The sequence below is a fragment of the Ovis aries genome, chromosome 3 (assembly GCF_016772045.2).
Source record: "Ovis aries strain OAR_USU_Benz2616 breed Rambouillet chromosome 3, ARS-UI_Ramb_v3.0, whole genome shotgun sequence".
Classification (NCBI taxonomy): Eukaryota; Metazoa; Chordata; class Mammalia; order Artiodactyla; family Bovidae; genus Ovis; species Ovis aries.
The window spans coordinates 58,469,807-58,482,593 of NC_056056.1; the positions used below are offsets into that span (position 1 = coordinate 58,469,807).

Here is a 12,787-nt window from a genome sequence, read left to right on the forward strand (position 1 = left end):
GGGGCTGGTGCACTGGGATGACCCAGAGGGATGGTATGGGGAGGGAGGTGGGAGGGGGGTTCAGGATGGGGAACACGTGTACACCTGTGGTGGATTCATGTTGATGTATGGCAAAACCATACAATTTTGTAAAGTAACTAGCCTCCAATTAAAATAAATATTTTTTTTTAAGTGGGAAAAAAAAAAAGAGAAAAGACCCTGATGCTGGGAAAGACTGACGGCAGGAGGAGAAGGCAACAACAGAGGATGAAATGGTTGGATGGCATCACCAACTCAATGGACATGGGTTTGGGTGGACTCCGGGAGTTGTTGATGGACAGGGAGGCCTGGCATGCTGCTGTTCATGAGGTCACAAAGAGTTGGACACGACTGAGTGACTGAACTGAACTGACTGAATCAATACTACTACTTCTATGGGATTTTTCTTCATAATCACAAAGATTCTAACATATAAAAAAAATTACCATTAATAAATTCCACAGTCTTGAACTTCTAACTTCAAATTTGCAAACAGCTTTCAAACACAATTGGGATTGGAAGAAGAAAAAGATTTTTTTAAAAAAGAAAATACAGGTTAACCTTCAAAATATGTAATGACTTCTTTCTCAGCCTTTCTAACTCTTAATACCTTTTCCCTTTATTCTCTATCTTCCTACTTTAAGAGAATTTCAATAGAGATATCAGAAAAACAAAAATTACATATTAAAAACAAAAATTAAAACCAGAAATAACTAAATGAGAACTTAAAGGAAAGCCAAAAATGTCCTATGTCATCATGAATCCATATGTTTGATGTATTTTAAGCCCTGGGTATATAGGCCAAGTTACTTTTCATGAATGTTACAGTACTGATACTATTTAATTCAACATTATAGGACAATACTCTGGGGGCCACTAAGCTATCTAGAAGGGCGGGCCATTTCCATGTTCACAAAGCCTCCAGGAAGTGAAATCCCAGGGGAGTGAGTGTATGCAATGAGTGCCTGGGTGAGGCAAGAGACTGTGCAAATGCCTCATCTCTGGGCTCTCCGCTGGGAGTCTAACAAATTTCAAGGGCACCAGGAGAAGAGAACCTGCATGATGGTGAAGAGTGACTTAAAGTTCACTTTAGGACTTCTCTGGTGGCTAAGCGGTTAAGAATCTGCCTGCCAATGCAAGGGACAGGGGTTTGATCCCTGGTCTGGGAAGATTCCACATGCTGAGGAACAACTAAACCCGGTGTACTACAGCTGAAGCCCCAGAGCCCATGCTTCACGAGAGAAGTCTGCACACCACAAAACTGGCCTAGCCCCTGCTCCCTGCAACTAGAGAAAGCCCACTCTCAGAAACCAAGACCCAGTGCAGCCAGAAATAAATAAACACTAAAAAGGTCACGTTATGCGTCAACACATTACTGTCCAATAACCCTTGCCATATATCACTGATACTATCATTCTCATACCTACAGAGACATACATAGGTATGTAACATTTTGTAATGTAACTTTGATGCTTAATAAATACATACACAAATACACAACTTAAGGCAAGGAACTAATGGCTATGATAGTACTCTTCGGTGAAAATAAAAGGTCTCATGGAGGGAGACATGTATTACCAAAATGCTCAGACGGTGGAGGTAGCCAGGTGGGCAATTTGAGGACCATGGTCTTAGTAGGTAAAAGTGCTTTCTAAGGAGGTTCACACAGGTACACTACCCAGTAAGTTCTTAGCCTCCACAGTTTTCTATTGTCTAAAAGTACTTTATAAATTTTATCTAAAGAATAAGGGAGATCCAAGAAGACAGGTTTTTTCTCTTCTCTTCACTTCTTTTCCTACCACTGAAGAGTTAAAATGGTAGCTCTTTTATCTATTAAGTAATCAAAGAAATCTTGACTTCTTTTTCAGATTACTCAGGTTTAAAAAAAAAAACTCTGTAAAATCATATTGCCATAGTCCCTGTGTTGTTTTTAGTAACTCCCCTTTCACTCTTACTTCCTGAGCAAAGCTGCAAATAACCCAAACACTTCAGGTCTGTATTTACAATGACACTATAACACGGGGTTAATCAATTTAGGTCACTATAACTGATATAAGCAGCCCTGGTTATAGCACAGGCAACAAAAGAGTGTGAAGAGAAATGGGAACATCCCTGAAGCAGGTACGGGGCAGTGTTTAACCCCAGAGCCTTATTTATGCAAGCTATTCTAATACCTGCTTTTAAGAGTTTAATAATTCCTGACTAACAGAACCACATAAAAATGAAAAATCCCTTAGGTGTTCCAAAAAAAAAAAATTTTTTTTGACTCTATAGGTATAGTCAAAATTACGGTTTTTCCAGTAGTCATGTATGGATGTGACAGTTGGACCATAAAGAAAACTGAGCGCCACAGAATTGATGCTTTTGAACTGTGGTGCCAGAGAAGACTCTTGAGAGTCCCTTGGACTGCAAGGAGATCAAACCACTCCATCCTAAAGGGAATCAGTCCTGAATATTCAATGGAGGGACTGATGCTGAAGCTGAAGCTCCAATACTCTGGTCACCTGATGCAAAGAGCCGACTCATTAGAAAAGACCCTGATCTGGAAAAGATTGAGGGCAGGAAGAGAAGAGGGCAACACGTGATGAGATAGTTGGATGGCATCACTGACTCAATGGACATGAGTTTGGGTAGACTCCGGGAGTTGGTGATGTACAGGGTGGCCTGGCATGTTGCAGTTCATGGGGTCGCAAAGAGTTGGACATGACTGAGCGACTGAACTCATCATTTTACTTCAGATTATATAGGTTATCTAAAGGCTCCAAGCTGACTTCTGTTAGAATGAAAATCCCTTCCCCAGCAACATGTCACCTGGCATGTTTTCTGACAAACATTAGCATAACTAGTACCTGGTTATGCTATTGCACATCAATGTTCTTGAGTCCAGTTACACATGAAAACTTCCCATTTAGTGTATTTAAAAATACACTTTTTTCCAGGAGAAAAACTACTAAATTTTTCCTAGTACTAATTTTCCTAGATTCCACTTCATTGTCTAATAGTTCTTTAGGATCTCTCAAGATGGAAGCACCATTACAGACCACCTAATTTATTAGCGGTGAAAGATGATCTATGCTAACATTTTTTATTGGCCCACACATTTTAGTAAATCAAACAGTAAGCTGTTTTATGGCACAGACTGTAGGTTACTCATCTTCTTTGCCCTCCTCACAAGGTTCAGCTGGCACACATTATATTTCAATAAATATTTGTTAGATGGTTGGATGAATGGATGAAACCAGTGGTTGGCTGGTAAATGTTTAACTATGAGCTCTATAGAAGAAAATGGAAGTCCTGATTTCTATCATTTACAGACTTCCTCCCACACAGCTGATTTCAAGTTCCTAAAGTGATATTTCTAAGTGTGGAGTTGGGAAGAGATGTTAACAATTGCCTTTCATGACACTGGGTTCAGCACACACTGGAAGGAACTCAGTTTGACAGTGTGAAACACTAAGTTCCCATATTTTCTGATGTCAACCTTGTAGAGTTCAGTTAAGCTTCCCAAGAGAAACCGGGTCTCAGGTTATTGCTGGGTACCTTCCACATGTATTACATTTGTATAAGAAAAAACCTACACATTTTTGCCTATTTTTCAGAGGTGGGTTTTATTACTAATCAGAACATTTTATATACCTTTTATTACTGTCAATTCTTATACAACATAGAGGCTAAATTAAATAACTCTCTATAAAAGGAGTGTGAAACTATGGTATTTTCTGCACCTCTCAATACTGCATTATAACAGAGTTTTCTACTTTAAACAAATCATAGACAATCTAAATATATATATGCAAATTGTATAAGATCATTAAGTGAAGATGATTAACCGATAAAACCAAAACTCAATAGCATTTAATTCTTTGGTAGCCTCACCAGCTTTCATTATGAGTAAACACAAATAAAGGCTTTTTCACTAATACAAAATAAAGGAAGACTTACCAAGTATTTCACCTTTACATTGTGTAACAAGAGCAATAAGTTAGAATTTCCTTGAACAAAACTACTATCTAGGAGTAAAAAAATAAAGTTTTAAAACAGCTAGTAACTCTTCAGCCAATCAGGAACTGTATTAACATAGTAACTTCAATAAATATTGACCTCAAGCTTTACTTTAAAGCATATGCTTTTCATTGCTGCCTCAACTCTGGTGATGTTAAATTCCTTATGATGTGGCAGAGCCAGTAGAGAGGAGATAGCACAGTCCATCCTTGAACTTCTTTGAACAAAAGTCAAAATACAGAAATAGAAATGTTAAGAACAGGATAAATCCATAAAACCCATAATGTATGCTAACTTCTTAATTTCAGAAGCCTATGTACTATTCCATCTGCCTCGCTGAGCAAGAATCTTTTGAAAGAAAAGAAACTTCTATTTGTGATGCTAAAAAGATTGGTTGGCAGTAGCATCAAAGAATCTGCACAACTGGAAATAACTAATTAAAGATATAAGGTTAGGTTAGGAACAGAGCAGGAAAACTTAGAAAGAGCTGACTGAAAAAAGATGACTTGGTTCTTTCATAGATTACATAGTCTATTATTGGTAAATATGCCCCATATGTACTGCTGCCTTAGAAACTAAAATTAGTTATTTCTACCTCATATTACAGAGAATATAGAAGAACTATGGAAAATTTCACATGAAAAGAAATATAGGGACTTCCCTGATGGTCCAGTGGCTAAGACTCTGTGTTCCCAGTGCAGGTGGCAAAGGTTTGATCCCACATGCAGCAACTAAGAGTTTGCATGCCACAACTAAAGATCCTGCATGCTGTAAAATAAACATTTTTTAAAAAAGAAGCATGCTAATATTCTAACGTAAGGCTAATTCATGAGCGCTGCTGCTGCTGCTGCTATGTCGTTTTAGTCGTGTCTGACTCCGTGCAACCCCATAGATGGCTCCCCAGTCCCTGGGATTCTCCAGGCAAGAACACTGGAGTGGGTTGCCATTTCCTTCTCCAATGCATGAAAGGGAAAAGTGAAAGTGAAGTCGCTCAGTCATGTCCGACTCTCAGCGATCCCACGGACTGTAGCCCGCCAGGCTCCTCCGTCCATGGGATTTTTCCAGGCAAGAGTACTGGAGTGGGGTGCCACTGCCTTCTCTGTCATGAGTGCTAATACATCTTAAAACAATTAACAGAAAGATATGAAGATCATCAACATGTATGATTCAGAAAATAAACTCATGAGTTACTGAGAAGACAGAAATCGTAGTGTGTACTTAGTCGCTCAACTGTGTTCGACTCTTTGTGACTCCATGAACTATAGCCCACCAGGCTCCTCTGTCCACGGGATTTTCTAGGCAAGAATGCTGGAGTGGGCTGCTATTTCCTTCCTCATAATGGATATAGAATGAGTTAATCAAATTACAGAAACTAATTTTTTCTTTTGCAGTGTCATTTCACATGCAGTGTCACCTAAAAAGCTAATCAGTCAATCTAGATTATCAATCCATTCCAGAAAAAGAATGAACTAAGTAATGGAATAGCTAAGTCATACACCCATTTATGTTGGGCTTCCCCAGTGGCTCAGCAATAAAGAATCTGCCTGTAATGCAGGAGATGTGGGTTTGATGCCTAGGTCAGGAAGATCCCCTGGAGAAGAAAATGGCAACCCACTCCAGTATTCTATCCACTATTATATCACAGTGGAGATAGTGAAGGACAGGGATTCATGGGATCACAAATGACTTAGCAACAGTATTCTGTTGTCCGAACAACCACCACCAGTATTCTTGCCTGGGAAATCCCACAGACAAAGGAGCCTGGAGGACTACATACAGTCCATGGGGTCACAGAGCTAGACGTAATGTGGCAACTAAACAGCAACAATATCCATTTATTAAAGTGACTTTCCCCCCTTAATCAGTATACCGAGACATCCCTTCAATAACATATGAAATATAAAGTGCTAATTATCAATTATTTGCTACCTAATTACATTTTTCTTCAATAAACACAGAAGGAGAGTATAATTCATCTGAGTAAGAAAATGATATTAGAAACCTGGGAGGAAAAATAAAAAGAATTTTGATATGCTTAAATATTTCTTACACAAGCTACCTAAAATAAATGCAATATGAAGAACACTGAATTGGTTGGGTTCTATACCCCCTCACAGATTAAAACAGTAACAGAAGCAATGACAGAGCAAACTGAAATGAGTGGATTTCTTTCAAAACAAACAGAAAAGATTGATAATTCAAATAGTTAAAAACTGAAACCCTGAATGCTGTCCTTCACAAAAGATCCAAGAAATATAACCTGAACTGAAAGAATGACAAGCAATTGAGAGAATATTTCTCTTCTGTTTTGAGGTCTTTTCAATTAAAAACAACAACAACACAGCTTTCTTTTAAGAGTCAAAAGTGTCTGTGCCGATTCACTTAGCTGGTGCGTCCAGTGCTGAGGACACTGTAACTGAGGTTTCTATCTCAGTCTTCTCAGTTGTCCTGCCAGAGACTGTTCTTTCAACCCAAGCAGCCATTTGACAGATGCAAGCCACTGGCCCAGGGGAACACAAGCCAGACAGCGGTGATCAGTGCAAATCTTGAAGGTCACTGGAAAAACTGCGCTACTGCACCATTAACTGTTAACACTTTTGAAGGTTAAAAAAACATTCGCAGGGAAAAATAACTCAGTGATAAGAACTTATAACATTAACATTCACTACCATTCATTACTTGTTCTTCTCTTCATGCGAATGTCACCTTATTAAAGAATTCTTTGCCTCTCTTCGTCTCTTCACTCTGCTTATTTGTCTTAGCACTTACCATTAACTGGTATTACATTAAATATTTATTTAGTTAGTGCCTCCCTCTCCCAACTGGAATGAGAGTTGCCTCAGAGAGCAACGAGTTAGGCTGGTGTATGTTCTCGGGTATCTCTGGCCTTGTGTACAATTAACTGATGAATAAATTGGATGAGTTTTGTAATGTATTAAGGGAGTTTAATCCATGCTTATCTTTAATATGGTATCAAAAAATAGTAGATCATTTAGAAGCTAAGACTGTATTGTGAATTAGTGAAGCAGAACGTGTTTGTTGTTTATAGGCAACACTCTGTACACCAAAAGAATTTCCAGACTTTTGCCATGGGTTTTCCAGTTTTGGAAGGTGTTCAGCCTCTTCATCACTCATCTCTATGGGACTGTTCAATGACAAACATGGCACATAGGGCAGTGGGACTGGCTGTTCAGTTCAATCTCAGTAACACAATTGAAATTACCAAAACCAAACCCACAAATCTTTCTCAATCAGACTATCAGAACTAAATATGTGGGAAAAGAAACAGAATAACTATTTATAAATTAAGGCTTTAAAGACATTACAGTTTATTTTTTCAATAGCAATAATATAACACAGAAATAGACTAGAATTTGATGGATAATGTATAGATAGTACCCATATGCTCCTCCCAGTTTTTCTGCTTGCTGAATTTTAAAAATGTCAAATTATTAATACATTAACTGGAGGATAAATGGTCAAATACAATAGGAAGATTGCAAGTAAAGGAAAGGTCATGTGATATCCAATGCAATCACTGAAAGAATTTCCAAACGTCAACAGTTAGGCTAAGGGACTACTATTCTATCTTCATCAGGTGTAAATGTATTTATTTGAGGCCATGTGCAACAGAAAATCTGTCCACAATCATATTGCAAATCAGTGACAGGATTAGATTCGCTGCTAACTCCAGCTTTTTCTACCTTATTTTGCAGTCATTGTTCTCAAAAACTTTGCCAACCCTAATGTGAAATGGCAAGAACACTGGACAAGAAATCAGGGGACCTAGGACTTGATCCTGGTTCAATAATTATAATTTTAGCTGAATTAATGCTGCTAATTTATTTAAGATATTACTTTAAGTGAAGTTACTTTTTAAAATTTTAAATAACTTTAGACTTTCTCTCAGCAATGTTATGAAATTACATGTTCAATATAATACTGATTTTTCTACTTTACATAAAAATACCCAAATGGTAATGTGTGTCCACTCATTTACCATGAGTGATACATAAACCACACTTTCAGAAGCATTAAAGATGATTTTTTAAAGGCCCTTCATAGCTCTAAAACTCTAATTGCTAACTAAAACTCACAGTTTTGACAGCCTAAGAGCCAGGGTCTAAAATTATAATCTCATCAATTTCATGAGCAAAGTAGTAAGCCCCCGACCATTTCCAACAACACTGCTTCTTCTATAGGCACACAGTTGGCTATTACCCTAACAAAAGGACTCCTTTACTTTTACTTTAGGGTTTTTTCTTTAAAAACAAAAATGATTTTGGATCACTGAATAAAAACTGGGATAAAAAGCACAAATCACTAAATAAAAGGAATACATGTGTTTCTTAATGAAGCTCTGACAACAAAATTGGATTTGCTTCTCCTGATTCTAAACAGTCCAATTTTCTTTCCCCACCACTTCCCTTTTCCCACTCTTTAATTAATTAATGTTCGTTTTCCTCGGTCTGCAAAACCTCTTTAAGTGGACACTGAAGCCTCCCCATGAGAACTGATTATGTCTAAGAAAGATGACACAAGTACACAGAAGGGTCACCAGCTGATGACTACTATTTTGGTAACAATTATTTCACTTCTATCACTGTTTCTAATACCTGAACCAGCCAGATGCCATCTTTTGTGTCTTCTACAAGCTCATAGAAGTGCATTTCACCACTGAAATTGGTACTAGAAACAGATTCAGATGCTTCTTCTTCTTTGAGTGCAGAATAAAGCTCACCTTCCATCAGGTCACCTGAAGAAAATAAAAAACAGTAAGATTTCAAAAATCTCATGTTTCAATAATTAATTCTATATGATGTCATTGTTCTTGCGTTGCATTCTACAGAAGAGTAGAACATGAATACATCTGTTTAATATTCACACATTCATTAAGTATGTAAGAACCTTCTATGTGTCAGGCAAAAATGAACAAAACAGTCTTGGGGTTATCACATAATTCATTAGGAAATTATTGAATTTATATCAGCCCCTAAAGCCATCACAGTATTATTTAACTTGTATCCAGGTATTTTATTTAAATACTGGATTTAAGTACACTATTTAAATTTTTCAATAGTATGATTTATATACTTCTGACTTACAAAAATTAGAAAAGGGTTTACAAAATTGACCGTCATCACCTGCATGAAATAGCAACAAGGCTTATCTGACTTGAAGGTCAGATACAAAAGATTATCTATAAGAACAAATTTCATATTCATATACACTTACAGTGCAAATTTATAGATTGTATCATGAAATAATAAATAAAAATACTACCATCAAATTAACTTTTGTCAATTGTTCACAAGGCAAAACAAGCGCCATATCATGATGATAGCAGCAAAACCATTCACAGCAAATACTTAAACTATAAAGTTAAACTGCTTTATAAATTGTTGGATGTGCTATAAAATGTGATCTGAGCCATATTTTTGTGGGCTGTGTGTATTCTTTAAATATTATGTGCACTCTTTGTATGCTCAAAGTTACAAGCATTTTTAGGCCAAAAGGAAGGCAATGCTAAATAAAATCGAAATCAAAAGAAAAAAGATGTGTTATCAAATCAATCATGAAAAATGACTTGGCTTGGGCAGTTAAGGCACTTTTTATTTCTAAACCTAGAGAGTTTATTTATTAGAGACCTTTTACCTTACTCTATTCCCTCGACACTACACCCCAGCCATGGGAGAAATAAAAGTAATCAAAAACCAGTCAGTAAACAAGAGGTACAGTTTTATGCAAATAACACACAATTTTATGTTTCTTTAAAGAAAAAATGTATCACTTTTACAGAGAATGTTTACTCTTCTGTCCCAGTAATGATCCTAACTGTAACCAACAAACATGTGGGTGCTAAAGTCCTCTGAAGTTAGTATTCTTGTCTACCACACTGCATGGCTGTATGATACTAAATATGGGAAAAAACTGTCTTATAAAAGACACACAGCTGACAGATATACCTGAAACAACAAAAAGTTAACTATCAGTTTCAACTGCTTCCTACAGCAACCCAAAATGCCTTTCTCAAATTACAGTACCCACCCCCCCCTTCCAGGAAGTGTGTCTAAACAAAGATATAGTTTGTCCAGGGGTGAAAAAAAATTACGCATATTTCTCACTCAAATCCTACCCCAAAACTAAGTTAATGTAACTGCATGCGTTAACATGTTAAATGTCTCTTGGCTCAGTTCTATTTCTCAACCCATTTAAGTTGATACAGCAGTGCTTGTGGTACAGAAGGGAAAAAACAGTTTTCATCCAAGATACAATAAAAAAAAAATCATTATAGAAATGGAAAAAAACTCTTTCAAAACAAACAAGGTAGGCATTCCACAAAAAAAAAACCACCTTATTTTCACCAAATTTAAAGTATGAAAAGCTAATATTGCATCATGTACACTTTCTCTAAATTTAGACTCATTATTTCAAATTTAAATCTTAAAAAAAATGTTTTCCCATTTAATTTGGCATCAGATGTTCACTAAACCTGTGATTACCATTTCATGACGTATGTAAGTTATCATGCTACACACCTGAAACTTGTACAGTGCTGCACGTCAATTATATCTCAATAAAATTGGAAGAAAAAATAAAATAAAATTGAAATCCTAGGCCTAAATGCTTCTTTGATATTAAATACTTCAGGAATGTTTTTCCCTCCGGGTAACTTGCTATTACTACGGTGACAAATGCTTCGATCCATAGACAACGTTATGGGGGTTCTTCTTTTCTTACAGCCTTATGAATTTCAACTGACAAATCATGCTTTCCAGTTTGTGACTGGTTGACATTTCCGAATTTTGGGGAAACCACTCCGTAAACAACGCTAAGAAGCGGCACTTGAAACTGTTATTTTAAAATAATCTTAGGAAGACAAGCCAACACCCCTACAAATAATTCCAGACCCCTTCTGAAAACTGGGGTTTACTCCTTTTTCTTTTTTTGGGCGGGGGTGGGGGGTAGAAAAACTGGACAAAGAAAATCTAGGCGGCTCTGGAAGTAATCTACTTAACCCTTCGAGGTATCGACTCATCCTGGGAGACCACCCCTCTCGCCCACGGGTAGAGGGGACCCTCGGGGAGCAGATACTTGCCTGACTTTTCCACCAGTTCCCGGACATCCTTCTTCTCGGGCAACCCCGAATACCCCAGCCCCCGACACTCCAGGATGGTCTTCAGCTTCTTGAAGCTCAGCGCCACCGGATCCACCAGCTGGGTGGCAAAGATGCCAGTTTCATACCACACAATGGCCTCAAAAAACCTGGCCAGGACGAAAAGGACCAGAAAATAGAGGAGCAAGAAAAAAAGCTTCAGCCACATCTTCCCCTGCGTCTCCTCTCTTTTCAGAGAGCTCAGAATACGGAGAGGAGGAGGGTAGACTCGCGGGGTGCGTGGGCGAGGGCACCAGCTCGCCGTGGGGTCCTGACTGCCGTCACCGCGGGGCCATCCCCGGCGGGAGGCAGGTGGACCAGGGTGGGTGGGGGGTGGTATGTGTCGGGGTGAGGAACAGATGACCAGGGGCAGAGACGCAGGGACTCGCGCGGGGCCTTCCCGTCAAGAGGCAAGAAAAAAACCGGGGGGGGGGGAGTACTAAAAAAACTCCATCAATTAAACCCAGATAGGAGGGCGGCGCGGGAAGAGCCCGAGGGGAAAAACAAGAGGAGGGCCGCTTCCCCGGGCGGGGAGGCACTGATCGAGGTGGCGGGGTCGGCCTTCCAGCACCGTGATCTTAGGCAAGGGGGAGGCCAAAAGAAAAAAAAAAAATCATTCAGGTCCACAAAGGAAGCGGGGGTCGGGCTGCAGGCCGGGGCCGGACGACAGCAGGCCCAGGAGGCGGTTGGGGCCGGCCGGGCCAAGGCCGGGCTCCAGCGGCCGCGGTCAGGAGGGCGCGGCGCTCGGCCGGGCCAGGCCCGGGGCCCAGCGCGGGGAGGAGCGGCCGCTGCAGCGCCGCGCCCGGCGCCCAGGCTCCAGGCCCCGCTGGCCGCCCAGGCTCCGCGAGAAGCGCGGCGGACACCGCGACGGCGGCGGCTCCAGGTTCGCTCAGGCAGGCAGGCTGCGCCTTTCAGGCGGGCGGGCACCGCGAAGCGGCCCGGCCCGGGAGGGGGCGTCGCAGTGTCTGCAGAAGGAAATGGGGGCGCGCGAGACGACGGTCCGGGAGGGGAAAAAAAGCAGAAATAGGCCCCAGACGGCTCCCCGGGACGGCTATCGGGCGGCCTCCCGGTCACGAAGCTCCCGCCCGGCTCGGATGAGCGGCGCGGGTCCCGGCCGCCGTCCCCGACGTCCCTGCCACCTCACGAGGCCGCGACCGTCGCCTCCAGAGTAGAGGATCAGCTGCGGCCGCGGCCGGAGCCGAGACATAACAACTGACGTCGGCTGCGGGGCGGGGGAAGGGCGGGGCTAAGAGGGAGGGCGGGGCGAGGGCGGGGCCAAGAGGGGAGCGCCCGCGGGCGGCGTTGAGGAGAGGCGGGTGTGGGGAAGGAACTGGGCGCCCCAGCCTAGGGGCAAGCAAGCAGAGCCCATCTGCAGACACGGTGCGTGCTCTAGAGCTCTCCCGAAGTTGCCTCTCCAGTGTCTTTTTCCTCTCTCCTTTCTTTTGCCTTGCACATGTTTTAGTGATTGATCTTGTCTGAGGGTTGGACTTAGGACTGTGTCGCTTTGTGTGTTTTTCGGTGAAAATGGGGCAGTTAATTCAAACTAGTCAGTTCTAAAGGAAATCAACCCCGAATATTCGTTGGAAGTCCTGATGCTGAAGCTCCAAATAC

At 40.7% G+C, this 12,787-nt stretch overlaps 1 protein-coding gene across 5 annotated transcripts in view; it reads right to left on the minus strand.

The window, feature by feature from the left end:
- The window catches only part of LOC101107266 (charged multivesicular body protein 3), an 87,556-nt gene extending 75,166 nt beyond the window's left edge, over positions 1-12,390 (minus strand). For 2 of the 5 annotated variants that reach the window (XM_012169683.5, XM_004005891.6), the window contains exons 1-2: positions 11,120-12,390; positions 8,637-8,776 (exon numbers count right to left, since the gene is read on the minus strand). In XM_012169683.5, the coding sequence (XP_012025073.1) occupies positions 8,637-8,776; positions 11,120-11,345 (366 nt within the window). In that variant the 5' untranslated portion in view covers positions 11,346-12,390. Of the gene's footprint in view, positions 1-464; positions 515-3,960; positions 8,591-8,636; positions 8,777-11,119 lie in introns of those variants that run through there. The other 3 variants (XM_027966753.3, XM_027966752.3, XM_042246066.2) reach the window with 3 other exon arrangements.
- Between the last annotated feature and the right edge of the window lie 397 nt (positions 12,391-12,787).